At 47.1% G+C, this 26370-nt stretch overlaps 7 protein-coding genes across 7 annotated transcripts; 5 read left to right on the top strand and 2 right to left on the bottom strand.

The window, feature by feature from the left end:
- Positions 1-63: 63 nt before the first annotated feature.
- On the top strand, positions 64-1269 carry EV420DRAFT_1473281 (uncharacterized protein; the record flags this gene model as incomplete). The annotated part of the gene is made up of 5 exons (XM_060469119.1): positions 64-288; positions 340-649; positions 698-761; positions 811-911; positions 1223-1269. The coding sequence occupies 5 exons, from the start codon at positions 64-66 to the stop codon at positions 1267-1269; spliced, it is 747 nt and encodes a 248-aa protein (XP_060339992.1).
- A 2116-nt stretch (positions 1270-3385) lies between these two features.
- On the top strand, positions 3386-4010 carry EV420DRAFT_1257604 (uncharacterized protein; the record flags this gene model as incomplete). Its single annotated transcript, XM_060466842.1, has 3 exons — positions 3386-3578; positions 3648-3895; positions 3960-4010. Coding segments are annotated over 3 exons (492 nt in total), but the record flags the coding sequence as incomplete, so codon positions are not given.
- Positions 3942-4627, top strand: EV420DRAFT_95820 (uncharacterized protein). The gene has a single exon (XM_060484142.1). It carries the CDS (start codon positions 4063-4065, stop codon positions 4498-4500), a length of 438 nt encoding a protein of 145 aa, XP_060339994.1. The 5' UTR covers positions 3942-4062; the 3' UTR covers positions 4501-4627.
- Positions 4628-9564: 4937 nt separating this feature from the next.
- Positions 9565-13117, top strand: EV420DRAFT_95845 (uncharacterized protein). Its single transcript, XM_060484144.1, has 11 exons — positions 9565-10818; positions 10869-10931; positions 10983-11408; positions 11469-11554; positions 11605-11688; positions 11745-11789; positions 11844-11864; positions 11913-12166; positions 12214-12408; positions 12458-12558; positions 12614-13117. The coding sequence occupies exons 1-11, from the start codon at positions 9998-10000 to the stop codon at positions 13065-13067; spliced, it is 2550 nt and encodes an 849-aa protein (XP_060339995.1). The 5' UTR covers positions 9565-9997; the 3' UTR covers positions 13068-13117.
- Positions 13118-14973: 1856 nt separating this feature from the next.
- On the bottom strand, positions 14974-16309 carry EV420DRAFT_1616495 (RTA1 like protein-domain-containing protein; the record flags this gene model as incomplete). Its single annotated transcript, XM_060475125.1, has 9 exons — positions 14974-15110; positions 15165-15235; positions 15290-15386; positions 15500-15539; positions 15598-15701; positions 15765-15877; positions 15934-16078; positions 16131-16199; positions 16255-16309. 9 exons carry the CDS (start codon positions 16307-16309, stop codon positions 14974-14976), a joined length of 831 nt encoding a protein of 276 aa, XP_060339996.1.
- Positions 16310-17240: 931 nt separating this feature from the next.
- On the bottom strand, positions 17241-18131 carry EV420DRAFT_96199 (uncharacterized protein). Its single transcript, XM_060484165.1, has 2 exons — positions 17468-18131; positions 17241-17395 (listed from the first exon to the last, which is right to left on the bottom strand). Exons 1-2 carry the CDS (start codon positions 18004-18006, stop codon positions 17341-17343), a joined length of 594 nt encoding a protein of 197 aa, XP_060339997.1. The 5' UTR covers positions 18007-18131; the 3' UTR covers positions 17241-17340.
- A 2260-nt stretch (positions 18132-20391) lies between these two features.
- Positions 20392-23027, top strand: EV420DRAFT_1473286 (uncharacterized protein; the record flags this gene model as incomplete). Its single annotated transcript, XM_060469120.1, has 9 exons — positions 20392-20912; positions 20963-21025; positions 21077-21440; positions 21546-21648; positions 21842-21873; positions 21922-21961; positions 22010-22506; positions 22556-22656; positions 22712-23027. The coding sequence occupies 9 exons, from the start codon at positions 20392-20394 to the stop codon at positions 23025-23027; spliced, it is 2037 nt and encodes a 678-aa protein (XP_060339998.1).
- Between the last annotated feature and the right edge of the window lie 3343 nt (positions 23028-26370).

The following is a 26370-nucleotide window of genomic DNA, read 5'->3' on the forward strand; positions in this document are numbered from 1 at the left end:
TTTCAGTGTTGCTTATAAGCAGCAGCAAATGGGTGGCATGCCTTCTCTCTCTGACCAGCACCCATGGCACCAGCTTCAACGTATCCTGCAGAGGAGGAGGCCTGGATCCAAGTGAAACTGCAAGAGTATCTTCCAATGTTGGGCTGTGGAAAGGCCAGAGCTCAAGAACAGCCAGCACCTCAAGATGACAAGGATGCCAGCAATGCTGTCAGTCGTTTTATGAAGGAGTTTGAGCAGAACTTCAACTACAGTACCAAGACACCTAAAGAGCTGAAGACTCATCGTGCAGTATGTTGGTTGCTGCTGATATACTATGTCCTACTTATTCTTAATTGCCAGAATTTCAAGGGAAATTTTCATACTTTCAAATTGGCCAAACTGCACAAACTGCACAAACGAATCTACAATGAGTACTTTTCAACACCAGGTCCATCAATGAGTGTGGCTACATCTTCAGATGGGCCATCTGCCACCTCTTCCACCATTCCCATTGTAGTATCCACCAAAAATGACCACTCCAACACCATCTTCTCCAACTTGCCAGATCCTACTGGATGTGCCCTTTTCATCTCAAGCATCAGGAATGAGGTCAACATGGACATCAATGACTTTCGGAAGGAGAATGGTATTGGTGGCAGGAAACATGCAGGTCTGCTGCAGAACTGATTCAAAGAGAGATAGGATGCTCTATCAGTAGAGCAAAAAGAATGGGATGATCAGGCTAGGGCACTGATAGCTTCGAAGCCTAGTAGCATATACCAGTAAGTCTATTCATAACCTGCAACATTTTCTGCTTCTGATGTCACATAGGAATCAAGAGAGGCTAAACAGAGATCTCACTTCTGTTCTATATCATTTGAGGGGTCCAGATGCGCACCAAGTTGGAAATGCAGCATTTCTGGTTCTCTATGGTGTGCATTGATGTGCTCGGTAACAGCGAGTGACAAAAGGCTAGTGAATGGATATGAACACCACAACACCAAAACCCTCTACTACTCTACACTAATCACCAATATTATTGAGTTTGGGTGTTTCGAGTACGATAGAAGCACTCTGCAGACCTCAACAAATCAGGGAAGGGTTGTTTAAAGACATATATTTGGTACTAGTGAGCTACACAAGATGTAATACTCATGCTAGCAGGGTTTTAAGACACAATTGGATGAATAGTGACTCGGGTTGAGCAACTGTGCTCAGTCTAACTCTGATACTTCGAAACTAGTGGCACTCTGGGCCAAATACTGGGTCTCACAAGCAGTCTACACTTGACTAGCAGCATCCTAGGCTCAACTAGTGGCACTCTTGGCCTAAGAACAAATACTTTAACTCCGAGAAAATACTTTAACTAACTTCGAAACACTCTGAGTCACTCCAAGATGGAATAGTAACTTTAAGACACTCCAATTCGTTCAATACTATAGGTGACTAAGCGACTAGTAGACACTTCATCAAGGTTAAGCACAAAAGCCTTTAATTGGGGCACTAGAATATGGACTAGTAGGTCACAATCGTGGGGATGGCTTGCCTCCCATGCGAGGCCACCCCTTCTACTACTTATATACTACAGAGACAGGTACAGAATAAATATAAATAGATTCTCTAGGGGTAATATTGGTAAGGATATCTTGGCTAGTCACGAATTATGGTGAATAATCACGCAATAGTCGGCCTAGCCTGTTCTTTCTGTCGGATAGTGGGTTGAGGGACTCCACTATTGGGTCGTTTCCGCACCCTTTGCCCAGGGGTGCTCCACTAGTGACATGGCTATACAAATAGTCGGGTAACCATGCCTGTAGCAACTGCTCGATTGTGATCGGGGCACAGCCCAGCTATACTAGTGCTGATCATATGAGATCTGTATCACACTAGCCGGATCTGGGCTAAGGGTTACACCTTTACTGATTCATTTCTAAGTCCTTTCAGAAGTTCTCACGTGACTAGTCATCCTGACTTAGGCGTTCATGCCCAGATCAGTCCACTAGTGACTGAATAGTCGAGATCTGTGTGGGTTCTTACTTCTTGTTTGGGTGCTAGCAGCTGTATTCTTTACTAGTGACTGTATTTTACTAAGTCATACTAGCTTTGGAGGTGCTAGTCTAGTCGGCTGGTAGGGCTGACCCACTAGTGGTATCATTCCTAAGTCCTGACTCAACTAGTAGCATGCTAACTTGACTATCAGTCCGAAGTCTCAACTATAGCCCTTGATATACGACTAGTATAGGATAGACCTGCAACAGTATTGTTATAAAATCACAAAATCTAGGTGTGAACGCATAGACGGCGTATCACCGTAGTAAATTCTAGAAGTAGTACAACTTGTATTTAAGTATGACGCCTCTCCCTCGAGAGGCTAATTAATTCTCTCTCACACACATTCTCCTCTGTACTTCCAACACTCTGAATGATGTGTGTCTCAAGCAGAGCTGACATAGATTTCTGTAGCAAAACTGTCAATTACATGCAATGCAAAGGGGCTAGAGGATGGGTATATGTTGATGCATAGATGGGCTGCAAAATTTCAGAGTTCAGCGGTGTGTTGCAACGCTTGTCATTTTAAGGGAGCGGAGGGTCAGAAAATGGCATGTTACAACAGTGTTGCAACACGTAGATTAGAAAGCTTCATAAGACAATCATATATATTAGACAGTAATTACAAAAAATACATTGTTGTAACACATTGCAACAGTGCAAACGTCTATGATGTTTTTTGTTGTAACAAAATCGGTGAATTTACTGTGCACCGTTCTATCTTTTGGCTGGATAGCTTTGACGTTGGCCTGCTTGTAGACATAAAACGATTCAACACCTCTGAACTATCCCACCTTGCCCACATGATAGAGGCTGAATACTGGTTCATCATTACAGTGATGCTCTTCATCATTTTTGATCATGTAGAGGCTGATCTCATCAGGAAGTATTCTAACTTGTTTCCTGTGTGCCAAGAAATGACCAGTGAGATAATGGATGAGGTCAACGATTTTCTCCTTCATTGTATTGCAGGTAGGCTTTTAAGGCAAGAGAAACAATGCTTATTCTGATGAACTTTTCAGAGACCACCGCTGGTTTCTCAACTGCCTGGCATGGCTTCACCCTCCCAGAATTGCAACAACATTCAAGCATCGTAAATAGTATCAGAAGTGAGGATGAAATATTATAGCACTGAAGAATTACTCATTTGTTAATATTTAAAACAGGTAACCCTAGGTCATATTCTTGTCCAGGTTCAGTATGTAGTGTAGGTGAGTATCAAATATTGATGAAAAAATGGTCCACAGGCTAATGTGGCTAATATAGCTTTGATCATGTTGCAATGTTGTATGTTGATGTTTGTGTGTCTATGCTTGAAGCATACCGAGTCTTATTATACTTTCTAGCTTGGAAATGATATGTGGACTTTTACGGTGAACCCGGTCCTACTCTTGACTTCAGTAATGGTGGCAAACAAGGCTATGTTATATACAAACAAACACACATGGGACTAATTACCCTTTTGTCACCGCTCTTATTCTTTGCACCTGATATACATTGTGCTACCCTTTACGAAGTCTGGAGCGATGGTATCTCTAAAATGGAATGGAGTGCTTTCATCTGAAAACTCAGTTCTGAGTGGCAGGATTTTGTCATCAATGTGAGGATCCACACAATAGACTCTACAGATAATATAAAACATCTACAGGCTACTGTATTGCTCAATGCCAACATCGCATTCCTGGCCATTCAGAGCATTGACGAATCTAGTGTTTATAAGGGATGTTCACCCGCTCAAATAGCGAGCTATGTGTCAACGATTATGAGCATTGGCAGTGTAACTATGGGCTTGCTTTTACTGCAGAAGAATTGTCACAAATCTCGTGATTACAACCGCACCTCAGTAAGCTATGTCTTCTATCACTTGGTTTAGCATTCAATGTGTTTTCTAGTGGGATTTCCTTGGCATACAAGAAGGAGTCTTAGGAAAGAGACTTGGCCTAGAGACCCTGGCTATAATGTACAGCTTACCTTGGGCATGAGTATCTCCAACTTACTTCATCTTCTCAACAGCATAGTAACTTGAAATCCAGGATGATTTTCTTCCTGGTATCGTTCTGCCTTATGTGTTTCACTGCGACCAGTTTATCGGTCCGAATGATCGTGGGCAGTGCATTATTAGCCATCGGCATCCTCCTCTTCTGGTACCTCACGATATCACGCGAACGGTACGAGATGCGATGGTATGTGCGGGCACATGTCCATGTGGTTGATGCTTGGTATGAATTGCGCTGGGCATTGTCGGAATATTTTGCAGCCATCTCGGATTGGATGAGAAGAATGCCGTGGATGCCTTCGAACGATGTTGAGATGGCGTCAATGGATTCGCATACCACGGCGTCACTGGAAGTTAATGATGGATCAATGGCGTGCTCTCATGGGGCGATGTCAAGAAGTTCGTATGAGACGGCGTTAGCCAGTTCACAGGCGACAATGAGCTCTTACGATACGGCGTCGATGAGATCCATATAGCGAGTGCTGACGTGTAACGGTTGACTGGAAGGGGACAGGTCGATGAGCGAGCGGTGTTCTGGCAACCTTGTAATGCTCGGTGTTAGAGTATAGCTTTTCCTGCACGAACTTTGGTACGCTATGCTGGGGCTGAATTAAAGTAATATATAAATAGACGTTATGGGCGATAACGAATTTTGAGTGAGAATCAGTGCCTTTGTAGAACAATTCATCGAGATGACAAGTGAGAGACCTGAGAGAACAAGTTCAAAAGGTATGAGAAGCCGCGTCTTTTTCCCCACCTTTGCTGTCAACGTCTCGTAAATATGGAGTGGCCGTCGTCGTGAACTGGTGCATTTGTTTGAACAAACTGGACTATCTACGCGCGATTCATATCTACTAGCTTTGCGAACAAGACAGCACTTAAAGCAAAGGTACATTTCAGAAAATTTCCGTGGACTACAAACCGAACATATAAACTTACGGAGTGGAGGGAAATGCTCACTTCAACCGACACCACATATCATTTCAAGTACGAGAAATTTGACAAGAGAACCACAATCCCATGATGGGACTGAGGGAAGACTAAACATAATAACCTACGGACACTGGGTGAGTTGGGGGCTAGTACACCATGACGAATACGCACCGCCATCTCTTCAAATCAAAAGCAAACTCCGTCCAGCTCTCTTCTCCCGACCATTCATTCCCATGGTTTCTTAAAACCCATGGCCCCGATTAATTAATCACTCGTCAAGCCTGGATACTATCCGCAATCCTGCGGCGAAGCACTGAGCAAAAGATGTAGCGCCAAGAAATCTCTTCATGCCAGAGTAGGAAGAGCTCCACCGAAAAAACATACCATTGCAAGATTCCACCTCCAGGAGTCGAACCTGGTGCAATACGCACTTCCGCCAGGCTACGATGGACTGGCAAAGAAACAGATGACACCGATCATCGCTGTCAAGGACCGTAGTTCCAGCATCATAGAGAATAGAAGCCAATGCGAAAAGTCGGTTATTCAATCGAAGCGATGGAAAATAAACCTGAACTCACCATCTTCGTTGTTCTTACCCTCGGCAGTGAGTATGAATGGACCAAGATCTTGAAGCAATAAAATTGCTTCCCCAAGCATTGAAGACCTGCATTGAGGCCAGACAGCACAGCCAAGCAAAACGCGCCTCCAATTAAGTTCCCCTCCAAGACTTGAACCTGGTCCATCCGTCCGTGTATGCAAACATACTAGGCCGCGGGAGGTGTCGAGTTAAGACGAGATAATAGCGGGGCAAGAGCAAGGTAAGGGCTCGAGGAGAGGGAACATCAGATTGGAGAGGATTGTTCTTGAAGGCGAAGGAGGGATCGTTGATCTTGATCAAGCTTCAAGTTGATATGTGTAGGACGGGCGAGTCCTGAGCGAGACGAGCGAAAGAATCAAAGGGGGTACCGGTGAAACTGACCCCTTGAGTTACGTTCAAGTGTTCAAATGTTCATGTTAACGTCAATGCCGACAAATTGTCACGCTTTATTCGTCGGAGGTCTGTGCGGCGGTGTGTGGGAGTCAAGACAGAGATTGAAGTCGCCACATATGTGCGAGGGAATCTGTCATCTTCGGGGATGTGCATGTCACAGTTGATACAGCGGAATAGCACGCGTGCGCAAACCAAACTTCGAATACTCTGCAGGCTCTCTCGCTGGTGGATTTGAAGAAAGACCAAGGCGTCCTCTCATCCCAACATCATGTCATTAGCGGCCCCTCTTGCGCGTCAACAAGGCGGAGGCCAGATCTAAAAAAAATGAAGGCCGTTTAGTAGGCTGTATGTGAACAACTAGCAGAGACGCACCATGAATACACACGCGTCATCTTGCATCCCCAGTCAAGATCCACAGGCACTCACATCCTCCCCTGCAATCTACTCTATGTACATTGATCCCCGATGAAAAAACCATATCCCTATCGTCTGGTGAGTGAAAACGTCGGCTAAGTTACATACTCCAACGCAACACAAAAACTTACTTGTGGTGAGGACTCGAGTGGCATACTACTGCTATTATCCAGCGTAGTCATGATCAGTTTGAAATCGAATCACTGCAAGTGCTTCTTTCACTTCGAAGAATGTTTCGGCAGGAATAGCTGCACCGCTCAGCGGTATTATGGTCTAGCGCATCGATACGAAGGTGGATGGTGCTGGTGCTGGTGCTGGTGTTGTTGGTGCCGGACAAGGTCCCAATCAGGAACGGCCGGGGTTGACGTTGAGGAGGAATTCCCGGGTGAGTGTTTCTCATCCTCCCCTCATCCTTCTTCTTTCCCTCTCCTCACCCTCCTTCCTCATATGGCTTCAGACATCCCAGGGAATGTCTTACGAGTGTCGGGACTATTGTCGGTGAAGTCCTCGCTATCGTACGCGTCGTCTGTGAGCTTGACGTGTTTGATCTCGTGATTGTCATGAGTTTCCTTTTTGGATTTTGCTCGATTGACTTTTTCCGCTGACGTTCATTACAGCGAGCTCGCTATCGGTGAGTCCTCTTCACTCGTTGTGTTCTTTTTGTCTCTGATCATCGTTTAGGTTTGTTTCTCAAGATGGAGTTCGCAATGGTAAGTGCTAATTGTGATCCGAAGCTCGGGTTTTTTATACTCAGTTTTCTCCCTCCAGTGACCCAGTGGCAGACCTTCCTTCCCTCCTCCCAACCGCTGAGCTCGCTACCGAATGAACAGACTTGTACTCACGTACTCAAGAGGGGAATTGTCGGGATACCAGGTACGTGTCCCACTTGGACTCGTCTATGCTTGCTAACGATATTGTAGGGTCACGCTCTCACCGAAATCACGGCCACGACATGGAGCCATTGATGTGGAGCATCCGCTCCTTCAACGAACCTCCCCCGACTTGCCGAGCATGACACTACCTCCAAGCGACGATGGCACGATCCTCGAAATCGATGGCGGAGGGCGGGAAATTACTTGTATGAGATGCTCTCTCAGCCTTAGAGGGCACACGGTGCGGGTGGCAGAAGTTCTGGGCATTCTTTTGGACGAGGTACGTATCCTTGATTCCGTTTTTTATCTTCATTCTAACACGCCATACCAGGTTCTCTACCCGAAGATAATAAGATAGTGACGGCGGCGGAGTACGACGACGAGAGGACATGTCTTGACGAAGGGGAGGGGAAGAGACGGGTGCGAGCACAAAGGTCAGGCCATGGAAGGTATGTCGACTAGCCCTTTTCTCCCTTGTGCTATCCTCACCTATTTCACCAAGATCCTGGACCTCTGTACGACGCCCTACCTCGTTCAACAAGTTTTCATTGGAGCTCACTGGCGCCGACATTAGGAGCGGCTGCGACGGGGGACGAATGACTGGAATGTACTAGGTGCGTCTTCTCGCCTATTCTTGAAGGGCAAGCTAACAGTGTCAGCGTAGTGAGACTGGACTACATGACCGAGTAGTACACGCAGAGTAGTGTAGCGTGCGGGAATGCGGGCTCGGGCGAATGGGATGGGAGTGCATGCACGTCGACATCGCTAGGGGAGTGGTGGGGCAGTAGTAGACCATGCATGGCTTGAGCAGCGCAGACGTGCCTTGACGTGGAGGCGCCGCGAACTTGATTCTCATGCAACAGAGGTGTCGTAGATGCCGGGTGGTGTTGATCAGGGAGTACACGAAATAACTGGTGTCCTCTCTTCATCTCTTGAATGGCATATCTCGTAATACCAGTGCGGATTCGGCATTATCTACCAGTGACTCATTACATAACTATGCGCACCAGCATCATCAACTCATAGAGGAATCCAAGGGTGACAATCCGGAAACCCCAGGCCGACGTACGAACCACGATCGTTTTCCGTCGTACCACACCACCTCCGTCGTTTCTATGAATCGTTTGACTATCCCTTGTCCCCTTACTTATGCGAATGACAAGGGAAGAGTTTGATCTGAGGCTTGATTGTGAAGGGCGCCGTACTCTGGTTTTCTCCGAGGGTTACGCAAGTCCAGCTGGCGTAGAGCGTGAAGTTGGCGCAGAGGGCGCGGAACTATGAAGATGGGATTTTGGTACGGGACTTGCATCTGTGTCACTTTGGAATTTACATGAGTATCCAGGTTCTAACGTTCACTACCCGATGACCAGTGTAATGAAATTGTTATTTTTTCGATGCGAGTTTCGACGCAACCTTGGGAACAGATGATGAAGAGGCGTTCCTTACATCCGTTTATCGTCGTCTGAACTTGCCGCCTATTTCGCTACAAGCTCCCCATTGACGGCCGGTGCCTGTTTCAGACTCGGCGCGGTCTTGATTGTACACCTCCCCGGCTAATACAAACCACCGCCACCAATTACTCCGTGTCTTCGACGTCACCTACCAATGGCTAATCAACTATGTGCGCCAGCTCATAGAGGAATCCGAGCAAACCTCGTCGGGTGCTCCCTAGTCAACACCGCCCAGCATCTCCAACACCTCTGTCGCACGAAAATCAAGTTTACGTGCCCCATTTCCCTCGACTACGACGTGGTCCTTGCGTTGTATTCGAACCACACCCAGGAGGACGAGTAGCTTGAAGATAAGGCTCACGCTGAGGTTGTGGAAATACCCAGCAAAGAGCTTGAATGTCCTGGGGGACCTATGAGATTTCGTGGGAGGACATCGCTTGAAAATTCTGTCGTTTCGCCGGGCTAGGTGTGTATGCTCACCTCTGCACCTCTTCATACCAATGAAGGTTCCCAGATATATGGTACACGAAACCCGAGATCAAGCCTCATGGCAAGTATTATTTCTATCGTTCTTCGCTCCTTTAATCCGAACCAGGTTGGTACAGGACATGAATAAAACCTTTCGAGTACCCTTGTCTTCGATGCTCTATGAAAACCAGCCACGCTACAAGAACATACGCACCATTCCTGTTCATCCAACTGCCGCCTCGTATAACTTCTGTAGTCGAGTATATCCTGGGTCATCGAAACACACCAAAAGCTAATAGACGCTGTCGTTAAAGTTCCGTTCGAATGTGAAAGAGACCCAAGATAACCATGGGACTAGGGCCCTTGTAACAGTCGGACAATACAGAGTCGAACGTGCTGCGACTGTACGACGATGATGGAAGTTCTAATCAATTGCATCCTTGTTAATTTTAGGATTTATTTCCCTCGTACAGGCACCAATGCGTGTCTATCCAGACTTTCGGTGCTTCAGCGCTAGCCATGTCTCACTATACCCACCCTACCCTATTCAATGCATCATGATATGGCGTCAATCACCTTCTCATCACTGTTCCAAAGGCTGTTGATGTCGCAACGCGACAATGCGTAGCAGCTTCGAGCGACAGTCTGGCCTGACCGCTTTCACTGTTCATGCTTGTCAATGCATATATCAACAGAGGTAGAAAGCGTGCTCATCATGGTCTGTCGTACGCGTCCAGATCAAGCCCGGAGAAGGTGTGTTCTCCGGGCAAAAGAAGAAAGCGCGGAAATCTTCTGATTTGATCTCATGAAGTAGGGCACAGCCGAGTAAGGCGGTATATTACACATGAAAGAGTATGAGAACAATAGCCCTTCTACCTTGCTTCTGTATCTCGACCTCGTCGTTGAACCGCAGCTCATGTTTCTCCCTCAGTGGTTACTGAAGGCCCTCTGGCGAGTGCTTTGCAATCAAGCTGGCGGTCTCTCGCCTTTGAAAGCCATTCTACTCCTCTGGCGCTCCTTCTGGCGCTTCTTCCGACGTTTCTCGCGTACTCAAGATGACGGAGCACCTGATAAACCGCCACAGCACATACCTGACCAAGTTTCCTATTTGCCCCAAGATATAGAGCCGACGGCCCGCGCGATGTCACTTGCGGTCGAAGATGAGCCCGTCCCCACTGTCGTGTGCCGAAGCGCTACTCTACCTTATGATCCAAGGTTTTCCTGCGATATGGCCCCAATGTCTGTGGCGAGCCCTTCCCAGACTGCTTTGGAAGTCGAAACCGATTTGAATCCATCGAATGGACATCCGCCCCTCCACGATTCTCGTCTTTCATCGATCACGCAATCACCAATTGAAAGCTCCCTTGATTCGTATGCCCGCTCCAATCCCTCACAATTATCTCAAGATACTAGCGGTACAGTGTTCAACTCTGCCGCGGATGCGCCTCTGAACCCATCGCATGCTCATCTACCGCATGCCAGATCTACGTCTGGCAAGGGGGGACTGTCGTCCGACTCTGAAGCTGAGATGTCCGCGGTAGTGATGCCATTGCCACCTACTGCTGCACAACACGATGGGAAAAATCAAGATGTTTCCACATTGCAGAAGGAACATCCTTTCTTCGTACCCATAGTTCCCAGAATGCATCCCAGGGTTGGGTCTCGGTATGTCCATTTTTATTGTAATCCTTGCCTACTCTAATGACATGCACCAGACCAAGAAATCCGCACATTCCAAATGTACCCTGGGTTGCTCCTTTGACTACCTCATTTACTCTGTACGTCTTCGTTTCTTCATTTAAGTTCTTATATTTGATGTTCGTGTCTAGCCATGGTGTTCCCAGCGATTGGTCCCTGCACATCACCCCTGCAGGTGTTCGCTACTATGTACATGAGAAGATATTTCACGCGTCGGTCAATGCATCGTCGACGTCCTGCAGCTCTCTGCTACGAATTTTTACCTACGAAGATACCGCCTTACCAGAAGTCCTGCAAGAGCTGACTGGGTTTCTGGATAATATCCTCAGTTACATGCACACCGAGGGTATTACTCTCCCACCCAAAGTAGATCTTGTTTTGAGCTTCGGACCGGAACTTGAGGATGGCACCCATTGTTGCGGATATTACTTTGCAGATCACATGCATTGTTCAATCTTTTGGCTGGATGGCTTTGACATTGGCATGCTTTCAAAGGTAGAACGGTACAACACCTCTGAACCATCCCATCTTGCCCATGCGATAGAGGCTGAATACTGGTTCGTCGTTACAGTGATGCCTCCATCATTTTTGATCATGTAGGGGCTGATAATAGTCAGGGTGCATTATCGCATGTTTCCCTGCCAAGAAATGACCAGTGATATAATCGAAGAGGTCAACGATTTTCTCATTCATTGTATTACAGGTAGGCTATCAAGGCAAGAGATATGATGCTTACTCTGACGAACTTTTCAGAGACAAACTTTGGTTTCTCTGCTAAACATGGCTTCACCCTCCCAGAGTTGCAACAACATTTCAGCATCGTGAATAGTATCAGAAGTGAGGATGAAATACTATAGCACTGAAGAATTACTCATTTGTTATGTTCAAAACAGGTAACCCTAGGTCATATTCTCGTCCAGGTTCGGTATGTAGTATAGGTGAATTTCAAATATCGATGAAAAAAAGGACACAGGCTAACGCGGTTGGTATAGCTCTGATCATGGATAAACGCTGTATGTTGATGTGTGTATGGCCATGAAGCATAGTCTTACACTTTCTAGCTCTAACAAGATACATGCACTTTTATGGTGAACCCGATCCTTTTTTTGGCAACAATAACAGTGACGAACAAGGCCATGTTCTATTTAAACGATTTCGCACACCACTAATTACCCTATTATCGCCGCTCTTATTCTTTGCCCCTGATATACATTGCACTGCCCTTCACGAAATCTGTATCGATGGTATCTCTAAAACGGATTGGAGTGCTTTCACCCGAAAACTCAGTACTGAATGGCAAGATTTTGTCATCAATGTGAGGATCCGCACGATAACTCTAAAGATAGTCTAACATGTCTACAGGCTACTGTATTGCTCAATGCCAACATCGCATTCCTGGCCATTCAGAGCATTGACGAATCTAGTGTTAATAAGGGACGTTCACCCGCTCAGATAGCGAGTTATGTATCAACGATTATGAGCATCAGCAGTGTAACTATGGGCTTGCTTTTACTGCAGAAGAACCGTCACAAATCTCGTGTTTACAACTGCACCTCAGTAAGCTATGTCTTCTATCACTTGGTTTAGCATTCAATGTGTTTTCTAGTGGGACTTCCTTGGCATACAGGACACAGACTTAGGACGGAGACTTGGCCTAGAGACTCTGGCTATCATGTACAGCTTACCTTGGGCATTACTCATGTGGGCGTGAGTATCTCCAAATTACTTTATCTTCTCAGCAGCATAGTAACCTGAAATACAGGATGATTTTCTTCCTGGCAGCATTCTGCCTTATGTGTTTCACGGCCTCCAGCTTATCGGTCCGAATGATCGTGGGCAGTGCATTATTAGCCATCGGCATCCTCCTCTTCTGGTACCTCACGATATCACGCAAACGATATGAGCTGCGATGGTATGTGAGGGCGCATGTTCATCTGGTTGATGCTTGGTATCGATTGTGCTGGGCATTGTCGGAATACCTCGCAGTCATAGTGGATTGGATGAGAAGAATGCCGTGTATACCTTCGAACGATGTTGAGATGGCCCCGATGGGTTCGCATACTACGGCGTCATTCGTTAATGATGAGTCGACGACATGTTCCCATAAAACGATGTCAACGAGCTCGTATGAGACGGCGTTAGCCAGTTCACAGGCGACACTGAGCTTTTACGATACGGCATCAATGAGATCTCACACAGCGGATGTTGACGTGTAACGGTTGACTGGAAGGAGATAGGTGGTGGGCAAGTGGTGTTCGGACAACCTTGTAGTGTTTCGGTGTTGTATCTAGAGTGTCCCTTTTCCCGCGTAGACTTCAATACCCTAAGCTGAGGCTGAATTGAATGTAATATATAGACATTACTATTGACGATAATGAGTATCGAATAACAACCAGTGCCCTTGTATCACTGATGAGAAATAATTCATCGAGGTGACGAATATACTGATCAGTGGCGCCTAACAAGAGTCCCGATACCGGTAACCAAGCTCCTTGTTCAGCTGATGAAGGACTTGAGGCGTGATCCTCATCGCTAAGCTCCTCGACCTCCCTGTTGTAGTTGGAGTACATCGCAAAGATGACATCGTGGTTGAGCGAGACAGGATTCACACATCCGAGTGGTAAACGACAAAGGCGTTGGAGATATTGAGTTATGTCGCACAAGGAGAATATGTTGAGATCGCCTCTGATGTCTTCAGGATCGACATTCTCTGGGTTCTCGGGCACCTTAATCATTTATCAAACCTGGGTACCATCCGCAATTTCGAAACACTGAGCAGAAGATGCAGCACCAAGAAAACTCGAGTATCCACCGAAAGAGGAGACGGAAAATGCAATTTCACCTCCAGGAGTCGAACCTGGTGCATTACGCACATCTACTAGGCTATGATGGGCTGGTATAGAAACAAATGACACCGATGATCTTTGTCAAGAAGTTAACTCGAATCGGAGGTCGTTAAGAAGAGTCGGACGTTCGATCAAAAGGAAGGCAGATAAAACGTCTGCGCCAGCCCCTTGTCCCTACTCTTAGTAACGTGTTTCAATGGATTAAGATCTTGAAGCAATGAAACTGCATCCCCAAGCGTTGAAGATCTCCATCTAGGCCAAGCAGCACAGCCTCGCAAAATGTGCCTCCCCTCCAAGACTTAAACCTGGTCCATCCATCCATGTACGCAAACATACTAGGCCGCGGGAGGTATCGAGTTAAGGCGAGATAAGGGCTCAGGGAGAGGGAATATCAGATTGGAGAGGACTGTTCTTGAAGGCGAAGGAGGGATCATTGATCTCAGTCAAACTTCAAGTTGATATGTGCAGGCCGGGCGAGTACTGAGCGAGACGCATGAATGAATCAAAGTGAAACCGACTCCTAGAGTTCAAGTGTTCGAACGTTCGTGTTAACATCAGCACTGACAAATTGCCACGCTTTATTCATTGGACGTCTGTGCAGCGGTGTGTGGGAGTCAAGGCAGAGATTGAAGTCACTACATACGTGCGAGGGAAGCTGCCATCTTCGGAGATGTGCATGTCACAGTCGACTCTACAGCGGAATAGCAAGCGTGCGCAAACCAAACTTCAGATACTCTGCACGTTGTCTCGCAGGTGGATCGGGAGAAAGACGAAGGCGTCCTCTCATCCCAACATCGCGTCATTCGTGGCACCCTCTTGTGCGTCAACAAGGCGGAGGCCAGATCTAAAGAAAACAAAGGCCGTCAGGTAGGCTGTATGTGAATAACTAGCAGGAAAGCACCATGAGTACACACGCGTCACGCATCATCAGAGGAGATGTGAGTAGAAGCCATCTCCGGAACTTTGGCTCGGTAGTAGTCATGGTCCAGTCTTCAGTCTTCTTTGCGGGATCGCATTACCACACAATTCAAAAAGATAGCATAAACCACAGCAAGTGCGAGGGTGACGACTGAAGCTGAAGGCCCATAATGGCTGTCGGTTGGCAAGAAAGATACAGCACAGCCACTGCAACGTGCGAGGTCGGAGGCCAAACGAATGCTGGAACTCACGATCCTGATATTATTCTTGTGGACTAACAGTGAAATTTATAATCTGAATACATATGAAAAATAGAAAGACAGGAGGGTAAATTAATACAAGAGGCTTTACTACTCGATTATTCTACGCTTTCCCCGTCGGCATCTTTTTCTTGCTTCTGCTCCATTGTTTTTGTCTTGTCCTCAAGGAGCAGCAGCGGGTGGAATACGTTGAATGTATAAAGCGCCAGTACAACCATCATTCCATCGAGCACATCTAATTACCTGGTCAGAACGTCGGGCAGCCCAAAGCAAAGACACAAAGCCTCACTGAAATAAACTTGGGTGGTAATGATTCTTCCTGTCCACCCATCTGACAGCTCAATCGTTCGATACACAGCTCTGTTCGACTATCAGCTCCGCCGCCAAGTACCAAGACCCAAAAAAAGGACGTACCGAATAAATAGACAAATCGTGCTAAAGGCGAGAGCTGCGATAAGGAGTATCAATTTCACGTTCAAGTGTCCTCTGGTATGTCGCGTCCGCGAATAAGCTTATCAGCCAAGTATCTTATAAGAAACTCGCTACCCAAGATGGCGTATATCGTGATGACAGCTGCTTCTAGTCAGAGAGAAGGTCTTGTAAACGACGAATCGATGAACACACCCAATTGGAAGGCAATACCACCTAGCATGATGTGTCCTCCCTGGCCAAACCACGAATCGTTAGATTCCAACGCCAGCAAGAAGATGGTTCCTAAAAACCTTTTCGGGATTCGTGTTCTCCGACACAGCCGTTGCTGCCAATCCACCACCAATCGCTTGTATCACAAGGGATATCACATCGCAAGAACAAAAGAGCATAATATCTATATAAAAAACCAGACGATGAGCAAGACGATAAGAAGCCCCCATGGGCAGAAATTACACACAGGCTCTTGGACTCAAGCGACTGTAACCGGTTCCGAGACGCTTGATCAACTTCTCGGGGATCACAAAGTTGACGGCCAAGAGCGGCGTCGGCGCCAAGATAGTACAGGTCAATCTATTCTCATAATTAATCAAAAGACGTTGGGGACTGGACCAGGCAGTGGTACTCACTGCATCTCGTAAGGATCTGGGAGGTCAGGATTAGAACTTGACCACAGCCGCGCACTCCAGCCCAGGATCTCGAGGAAGCCGCATAGGACAGCGGTAGCCAGTAGCCACCATGCGTGAGAAAAAACTGCTTGGCCGGTGTGTATCACTGCGACGAGTCAAAGAGGTGCATATTGAGCCACGAGATGAAGGTATCATACGGGTCGATACGGAAAAGAGGATTAAGAAGAGTATTGAGATCCCTCTGTCGGGAACATATCCGTAGAAACCTAGGTCGTCCACTTCCGCAGCGCGTTTGCCGAAAACAAGTACTGTAATACCTACAGGTTAGGACAAAGGACGTTGGATAAATCAAGAGTGACTTGCCTTTGTCTGGCATCATGGAGATGGTCGCTAGATGGAAGCAGGCACCATCCTTCTCTTATACGCTCGCCAAGATATCATGCAGCTAAGGTTGGAACGGGATGAAATGGCGGACTTCGGGAAATTGTTAGATCATTGTGCTATGTGTGGGAGGGCGCCTATGTGGATGAATTATTAGGCTACGGCGACGGGCACAGATTCCTCGAGAACCAATACCTTTTCCGATGGTGCCAGTTGGCATTTGACTCCCATTGCGCAAAGAACGAAGGTCCGGATAGACTGGACCTGGCTGCAGAGGTGTTCGACAATGCATGCAAGTACTCGTCAGGCAGAGTCTAAGTATACGCATGTCGTCGACGTCAGACGAACCTTAAAATGAATCAAGTGGGAAAATCAATCACCAGAAAGGATGGCTGTGCACGTCTTCTTTGCTCCCGTGGTGCACCGGTTACTTGCCCGACCAATGATGACGCCTTTCGATTGATATCTGTCTTTGGCAGCAGGCCTGTCTAAAGGCGTGCGCGTCATTACATTGTTCTTGAGCTTTTGTGAGGCACCTTCTCGTACTATGAGCAATTCATAATGGGAAAGAAACAGTAACTCACTTTCAGGGTCAACAGGTTCTCTTATCTCGTCCCCAGATGCAGCACCGCTCAAATTTCTCCGTTAGACGCCGCGAACACTTGAAATTGAATGGTGCACGTTGTGGCCGTGATTATCTCTCGGGGTCGTTTCAGCGTAAGGAGAATCAACCACGGTATCTAGCATATGTTCAGCAAGGATGGAAAAATAAGTCGATACAAGTATGCACCGAGTACTGTCCCGGAGTTCGTGTTCGCGGGGTGTAGCACCTTATTATATAGACCTTTCATCACGAAGATCAGTCCCAAGATGACAGCACAATCGTGGGGGGAAATTTGACATCTACAAGCATAATAATACGAATATGTTAGTGAGTAGCATCGGAATAGCGATGGGATACTTAGTTTACCCAGGCATTAACGCAGTCTTCGAATTCGAAGTAGGGGACATCCAACTAGAAAACATTTATTCTTGAAGACATTGAGGTAGCGAGGCGTTCCAGTCTCGAGGAAGTGCGCGCCTAGAAGGAAAAACACATCAGCGACAATAAACATGGGACAAGAGAATGTTAGGAAGGTGGTCGAGGACTCACTGATGGGATGTCCCAGTCTTAGACGGTTTGTCCACCGCGTTCTTCACGTTGTTCATGAAGTCTCCCTCCGAGGGACGCGATTTATCCTGCCAGCTAATCTTCACAACCATTTCCATGCCTTTCCGCTCTTCGTAATCCTCTGCCGTTGCTTCGACGACACTTGTATCCCGTCCGATAATTCCAAGCTGTCGGAAGATGATTTTCCCCAGCATTAGGACCACCGGATTTCCATCCGCCTTCTTCAGCGTCAGATTTCTCCCTTCGAATAGCGTCGCGGTGTCCTCCAGATGTTCCTCCGTGTATTCTGCGTAGTCGCTGAGGATGGGGTCTTCAACGATACTGTGAATACCGTGTTTTTCGAGCATGACTCGATGCAATCCGATTAGTATAGCGATGAAGGAGTCCGGGTCATCTTCCATGGCAATCTCTTGTGATACGATAATCGACGAGCGTTCATAATAGTGCAGCTGGAGATGAGTACTGCCAATCAAGGAGCCAATACTGTGCGTCCTGAACACGGCACTAGACCACACTTCCATCGCATAGCGCCGGTACTGCAACGGTGGGTCTTCCTTGTTCTCGTTATCCACGCATTCTCATAGATTCGCGCGACGCCAAGACTCAGCCTCCTCCTGCATCGTAGTTGGATCTTTCTCTTTCGATGTTCAGAACGCCTTTCCAGATCGCGAGCTACATGAGTCCACGTCGAATTTACGACCTCCGGGGTACATTGACATCTGAAGAAAGCATCATATCCCTCTCGTCTGGCGAATGAAAGCGTCGGCTAAGTTACATGCTCCAACGAAACACAAAAGCTTACCTGCGGTGAGGACTCGAGTGGCATACTACTGGCCATTATCCAGCGCAGTCATGCTCAGTTTAAAATCAGATGACTGCAAGTACTGCTTTGGCTTCAAGAATGTTTCGAAAGGCACGGTAGTATCTCTCAGCGGCGTCATGGTCAAGTACACCGATACAAAGGTAAATGGTGGTGGTGCTGCTGTTAGTGCCGGACAAAGTCCCAATCAGGAACGGCCGACTGGCACTCGGCCCGGCTACCGAAGCAGCGCCACCAGCATCCAACTTCATCAACTTTTCTACCGTCTCCCTATCATCTGCAGTTTTCCGCCTTAGTCTTTGACTGTCCTTATGTGCGTCTCCTTTTCTCAACTACTTGCTACGAAGAGGGATGACTAGGGAGATCTTGTAGATGCCCCACATTTACCCCGGCCTTAATATTAATGTTGGACCTCTAGACTATACAGACCCTTCTTCGCGAGAACGAATGTCCAAAGCATCGGCATCGATACAGACCACTTTGAAGTAGAGCTAAACTTGATCATCAAGTACGGAACTGCAGGCGAAGGGATATGGTGGCCACACAGATCGTACCTTTTCGATTTCGTGCTCTTGGAAGACTGGGGAAACCTCTGCCGGTAAAGAGAAGTTGAAGCGAGACCGAGGAAGTCATTCCATGAGGACGCAGGACAACGGTTTATTCGCTTATTTTCAGCTATTCCAGTTAGCTTCGCTCCTGAGCTCCATTAATTCATCGATTCTCTCGCCGACTTGCTCATGACAGTACAAAACATCAGTTCTATGCGCTCTGCGATGGATGAAAGCGCCTACGTATACGACATACCATCATCATCGTACGTGGACCACATTAACATCGTTTACACTATCCTCCCTACCAATCCTGGACGTTAACCTTATATCCCGTGTCTGCAAACTTGGGTTGGCGTAGGAGAAGAAGATCGTGCGGGCAAGATAAGGAAATCTTGCTCCCAGAAGATCACATAAGCAGCATGCTCTCTCCCTGAACCTTCCCTGCCGTTGTTGTGGACCCAGTCGTCCGTTGAGAACTGGACGTGGATGATTTCTTTGTGATTTTGACGTCTCGCTCCCGCTGTGGAAAGTGTTCAAATCCAGACATCAGTTGTGGCGGCGCCGGCGTCCTACGACCCTCGGGTTCCCCGGTGATATACATCGAGGAGGAACTCGGGGTAGTTATTGAAAGGTGTACACGAAGCTCGAGATCAAGCCTCATAGCAAGTATTATTTCTATCGTTCTTCGCTGCTTTAATCTGAACCAAGTCATTATAGGGTATTAATAAAACCTCTTGAGTTCCCTTGGATTAGATGCTTTATGAAAACCAGCCGTGCTGCACGAACATACGCACTATTCCTCTTCCTACCACCACCTCGTATAATTTGTGTTGTCGAGAATCATCGACATCCTGGGTCATAGCGTATCGTGGAATAATAGCTTGCTTATTATCCTTATGCCCACACTGCTGCGACCCTTACTATTCAATCTGTCATAACCTGCCGTCAATCGAGCCTGGGCTCGTCAATCGCCTTCCCGTCACTGTTCCAAAAGCTGTTAATGTTGTAACACGGCAATGCATAACAGCTTCGAGCGACAATCTGGCGTTACCCCCTGGATACTTGTGCGGGTCAACGTATATATCCAAAGAGATAGCACAACATGCTCATCATGGTCTATTGTATACGTCTGGACTCGGTCCGGAGAAAACATATTCTCGGACTGAACAAAGGGCACGAAATCCTCCGATTTGATCTTGTGAAATTAGCTACACAGCCGAGGAAGGCCGAACAATACACACGAAAAGGTGGTAAACAACAGTCCTTGCCCCTTGCTTCTGTATTTTGACCTCATCGCTGAACCACAGCTCATGCTTCTCCCCCAATGGTTGCTGAAGGCCCTTCAGCGAGTTCTTTGTGGCCGCGTTGGAGGTCGCTCGCCTTCGAAAGTCATTCTGCTCCTCTGGCGCTTCTTCTGGCGCTTCTTACGGTGTTCCTCGTGTACTCAAGATAACGGAGCACCTGATAAACCGCCGCAGCACATAACTGACCAGGTTTCCTATTTACCCCGAGATATAGAGCCAACAAAGTGCGCGATGTCGCTTGCGGTCGATGGTGATGCAGATGAGCCCGTACCAGCTGTCGTATGTCGTGCCACTCTACCTAACGATCTAAGATTTTCCCACGATGTGGCTTCAATGTCTGTGGTGAACCGTTCCCAGACTGGTTTAGCAGTCGAAACCGAGCTGTCTACATTGAATGGACATCCACCCCTCCACAGTCCTCGTCCTTCATCGATCACGCGATCACCAATTGAAGGCACCCTTAATTCGTATGCCCACTCCAATCCATCACAATTATCTCAAGATACTAGCGGTACAGTGTTCAACTCTGCTGCAGATACGCATCTGAACCCATCGCATGCTCACCTGCGGCATGCCAGACCTACGTCTGGAGTGTTGTCTGACTCTGAAGCTGAGACGTCCCCAGTAGTGATACCATCACCACCTACTGCTGCACAGCACGATCTGAAAAATCAAGATTTTTCCACATTGCAGAAGGCATATCCTTTCTTCATACCCATATGTCCCTGGATTCTTCCCTGGGCTGGGTCTAGGTATGTCCATTTTTACCGTAATCGTTACCTACTCTAATAATATGCACCAGACCAAGAAATCCGCACATTCCAAACGTACCCTCGATTGCTCCTTTAACAACCTCATTTACTCTGTACGTCTTTGTTTCTTTATTTAAGTTCTGATCTTTGATGTTCGTGTCTAGCCATGGTGTACCCAGCGATTGGTCTCTGCACATCAATCCTCAGGGTGTTCGCTACTATGTACATGAGATGATGTTTCACGCATCGGTGAATGCGTCGTCGACGTCCTGCAGCTCTCGGCTACGAATTTTCACCCACGAAGATATCATCTTACCAGAAGTCCTGCGAGAACTGACCGGGTTTCTAGATAACATCCTCAATTACATGCACGCCAAGGGAACTAATCTTCCACCTAAAGTAGATATTGTTTTGAGCTTCGGATCGGAATTTGAGGACGGCACCCATTGTTGCGGATATTACTTTGCAGATCACATGCACCGTTCTATCTTTTGGCTTGATAGCTTTGATGCTAGCATGCTGGCACATGTAAAACTGGGCAACACCTCTGAACCATCTCATCTTGCCCATGCGATAGAGGCTGAATACTGGTTCGTCGTTACAGTGGTGCTTTTCATCATTTTGATCGTGTAGGGACTGATAATAGCCAGGGTGCATTATCGCATGTTTCCCTGCCAAGAAATGACCAGTGATATAATCGAAGAGGTCAACGATTATCTCATTCATTGTATTGCAGGTAGGCTTCTAAGGCAAGAGAAACGATGCTTATTCTGACGAACTTTTCAGAGACAACCTTTAGTTTCTCAACTGCTAGACATGGCTTCACCATCGCAGAATTGCAACAATATTTCAGCATCGTGAATATTATCAGAAGTGGGAATGAACTACTATAGCACTGACGAATTACTCATTTGTTATATTAAAAACAGGTGACCCTAGGTCATATTCTCGTCCAGGTTCGGTATGTAGTATAGGTGAATTTCAAATATCGATGAAAAAAAGGACACAGGCTAACGCGGTTGGTATAGCTCTGATCATGGATAAACGCTGTATGTTGATGTGTGTGTCGCCATGAAGCATAGTCTTACACTTTCTAGCTCGAGATCGATACGTGAACCTTTATGGTGAACCCCAACCTTTCCTTTGCACCAATAACAGTGGTGAACAAGGCCATGTTATATATAAACGATCACGCACAGGACTAATTGCCATACTGTCGCCGCTCTTATTCTTTGCACCCGATATACACTGTGCTGCCCTTCATGAAGTCTGTCATAATGGTATTTCTAAAACGGATTGGAGTGCTCTCATCCGAAAACTCAGTACTGAATGGCAAGATTTCGTCATCAATGTAGGGATCCGCACGATAGACTCTAGAGATAGTCTAACACATCTACAGGCTACTGTATTACTCAATGCCAACATCGCATTCCTGGCTATTCAGAGCATTGACGAATCTAGTGACGATAAGGGACGTTCACCCACCCAGATAGCAAGCTATGTGTCAACGATTATAAGCATCGGCAGTGTAACTATGGGTTTACTTTTACTGCAGAAGAACCGTCACAAATCTCGTGTTTACTTCCTCAACAAGGTAAGCTATATCTATGGTCGCTTGGTTTAACATTGAATGGGTTTTCTAGTGGGAATTCCTTGGCATACAAAGAGGAGACTTAGGAGAAAGACTTGGTCTAGAGACTCTGGCTATCATGTACAGCTTACCTTGGGCGTTACTCATGTGGGCGTGAGTATCTCCAACTTACTTTATCTTCTCAGCAGCATAATAACCTAAAATCCAGGATGATTTTCTTCCTAGCGGCGTTCTGCCTTATGTGCTTTACCGCCTCCAGCTTATCGGTCCGAATGATCGTGGGCAGCGCATTATTAGCCATCGGCATCTTCATCTTCTGGTACCTCACGATATCGCGCGAACGATATGAGCTACGATGGTATGTGAGGGCGCATGTCCATTTGGTCAATGCTTGGAATCGACTGCCCCGGGGACTTTCCGTACGCATCCCGGTCAAGTTCAATATGGGTTGGACACAAAGAACGCTGCAGATGAGTTCGAACGATGTTGAGATGGCGCCGACAGGTTCGCATAAGACGGCGTAACCGGTTAATGATAAGTCGACAACATGTCCTCATAAAACGATGTCAACAAGCTCGTATGAGACGGCGTTAGCCGGTTGACAGGCGACAATGAGCTTTTATGATACGGCATCGATGAGATCTCATGTAGCGAGTGTTGACGTATAACGGTTGACTGGAAGGAGACGGGTCGATGGGCGAGCGGTGTTCGAACAACCTTGTAGTTCTTCGGTGTTGCATCCAGAGTATCCCTTTTCCCGCGCGAACTTTGGTACGCTATTCTGGGGCTAAATTAAATATAATATATAGATAGACGTTATGGACGATAACGGGTTTTGAATGAGAATCAGTGGCTTTGTAGAACAATTCATCGAGATGACAAGTGAGAGATCTGAGAGAACAGGTTCAAAAGGTACGAGAAGCCGCGTCTTTTCTCTGCCGTCGACATTTCGCAAGCATGGAGTGACCGTCGTCGTGAACTGGTGCATTTGTGCGAACAAACTGGACTACCTAGATGCAATCCGCACCTATCAATTTGCGAACAAACAACGCTAAAACAAAAGGACATTTTAGAAAAAATTTCCTTGGACTATAAATCGAACATGTACACCTACGGAGTGGAGGTTCAATCGACGCGACATATGGTTTCAAATGCGAGAAGATTGACAAGAGAGTCGTAGTAATCTCATGATTGGTGCGAGTGTCTGTGGGAGGCATAAGCATAATAACCTATAGATAAGCGAGCTGGGGATTACACACAATTATGCACTGCCATCTCTTCGAATCAAAAGCGAACGTCTGGCTCCCTTCTCCCGATCATTCAACATCCGCGTGGTTTCTTGTAACCCAAGCCTGATTTATTAATCATTTATCAAACCTCGCAATCCTGCGGCAAAGTACTGAGCAGAAGGTGTAGTCCCAAGAAACCCCTGCGCACTCGAGTAGGAAGAGCTCCACCAAAAAAAAGATACCGATACATTATTCCACCTCCAGGAGTCGAACCTGGTGAATTACGCACATCCACAAGGCTAGGATGGACTGATACAGAAACAGATGTCCCTGATCAAGAACCTGCATCAGAGGTCGTTAGGAAGAGTCAGACGTTCGATCGAAAGGAAGGGAAATAAAATGTCCATGTCAGCCCCTTCTTTATCCCCACCGTGGGCAGCGTATTTGAATGGACCAAGATCTCGAAGCAACAAAAATGCGCCGTGTCCCCAAGCATTGAAGATATGTATCGAGGCAGCCAAGATGTACTTCCGATTCAGTTCACCTCCAGGGCTCGAACCTGGCTCGTCTATCCGTGTATGCAGACATACTAGACCATGGAAGATGTCAAGTTAAGGCAAGATAATAGCGAGGTAAGAGCGAGGCAAGGTTTCAGGAAAAGCCAATGGCATCAGAGAAGTTCTTGAAGGCGAAAAAGAGATCAAGCTGATATGTTCAGGTCGGGTGAGTACTGAGCGAGATGATAATAGGGTTTGAGTGATGCACGTTTCGAGTGGATGGGACGGCACGCTAGTCAGGACGAGTGAGTTTCACCCATGGAGTGACACGGTGGCTTTCGGCAAATACACAGCCACTTCCCGATTCTTTCCGAAGAATGAGGAAACGATAGAGGGTTATTATCGGGGCGCCTCTGCTTTCTTCGCAAGCAATCAAGGGGATAGCCCAAATACCGAGCTTGCATCCGCAAGCTCCATCACATTGCGGGAAGCGGTAGGCTAAGAAAGGATGCTGAGGATGATGTGTGTGGGGGGTGGTGGAGGTTCAGAAGTGATGAGCGAACCGCAAGGTCAGAGAGCAGGTGGTTGAGTACGTCGTAAGGCTGCCAATTCAAATTCAGCACGAATAGCAGGATGTTCCCGCACATATAGAGTCCATGCCTTGGAAGACCACCGACCCAAGGCCTGGATAATGGCCTCTGACAGTCCGAGCGATGCGTAGAATGTAGCTCCACCCACTCGCAATGAGTGACCACCGAAATCTTTTCCCATAAATGTGAAGAATTTTTTGTCAAACCAAGAGCGAGTTGGGATAGAGCCATCCTCGCAAAGAAACAGAGGAGACCGTGGGCCATGATGGGAGTCCCGTAAGACCACATAATCATATAGGAGTTTAACGGGGTCAGCAACGTCTTGGTGCGTGAATAAGACATCAGACCCGTGATAGAAAGGGTCTGATTTGTGATAGGGCAGATGATATTGTACGCGGCCATTGTCAAAGAGAAGTGAAGAGCGCTTGATCACCTTGCGATAATCTTGGAGCTGTTTATTGTTATTCCAGACCAGTTCTCCGGATCGATGACAGCCATAGAAGCCACATGAAAGAATAGTAATGAACAGGAGATCGTCGTAAGACCCTGACATTTGAGCCAAGAGTTGAAAAGTAGCGAGATGTGATTGGCGGAGGGGGAGCTTCCTCTGAACGGGGTCCGCCCAGACCTTTTTTGATCCTCGTATCGTTGCTTGTACTAGGGGAGAACGTCGACTGTCGTCAAAGTAGGGATAAATGTCTCGAAGAAAGTGTCGGACTCCTGAAAGATATTTCGGGCTGGAGGCAATGAATTGTGATGTGTATGCGATGTAACGGCTAAGCGTTAAGGGTGTTGGGTCAAGGGGAAGATGGTGGGAAATACAAAAGCGTGCATAGTCCCTTGCACCGGTAGCATAACCTTTAATTGATGCCAATTCGAGAGCATGGAGCTGAAGGAAGAGAGCCCGTTCGTCAATAAATGACAACGAGTGGACTGGGCGAGCTGTGCGTGGAGCACGCTCACCCAGGGCAGTTAAAAGCACTCTCTCCATCGCACCGGCAGAAGCTCCCTTGGCGGAGTGAACATGCGGACGTGGTCTGCAGGGAATTTCAGATGGTATTCATCTATCAAAAGATGAGAGAGAAGATCAGCATGGATATTGTTCTTGCCTTCAATATGCCGAACTCGGATGTCTATTCCTGACTTCAGGATGAGGGATGCAACAGCCTGGAGGGGCGCATTATGCATAGATTGTGCCACCGCTAAGGAATTGAATGCCACGACAGAGTCCAGGCTATCGGTGAAGAGAAGCAACCGGCAGGGTGGTTTAGGAAGGGACGTGGCATAGTGAATGGCGGCGAGGATAGCCATGAGCTCCAGGAAAAAGATGTCAATAATGGTACCAGGAGGTGGAGGGTGGAGTTGATACACAAAGCCATTGCCAGCGAACACAAAGGAAAGCCCCAACCTGAGAGCAGCATCAGTCCAGATGATCATCTCGGCTTGACTATCCATCCAATGTGTAGAGTCAATGAAACGAATGCCAACTGCATCAGGAATCGTCATCGACAACCATGTCAGATCTTCATGGACTGCTGCGTTGATAAAGAT

Source organism: Desarmillaria tabescens (assembly GCF_030435595.1).
Source record: "Desarmillaria tabescens strain CCBAS 213 chromosome Unknown EV420scaffold_1, whole genome shotgun sequence".
NCBI classification, from domain to species: domain Eukaryota; kingdom Fungi; phylum Basidiomycota; class Agaricomycetes; order Agaricales; family Physalacriaceae; genus Desarmillaria; species Desarmillaria tabescens.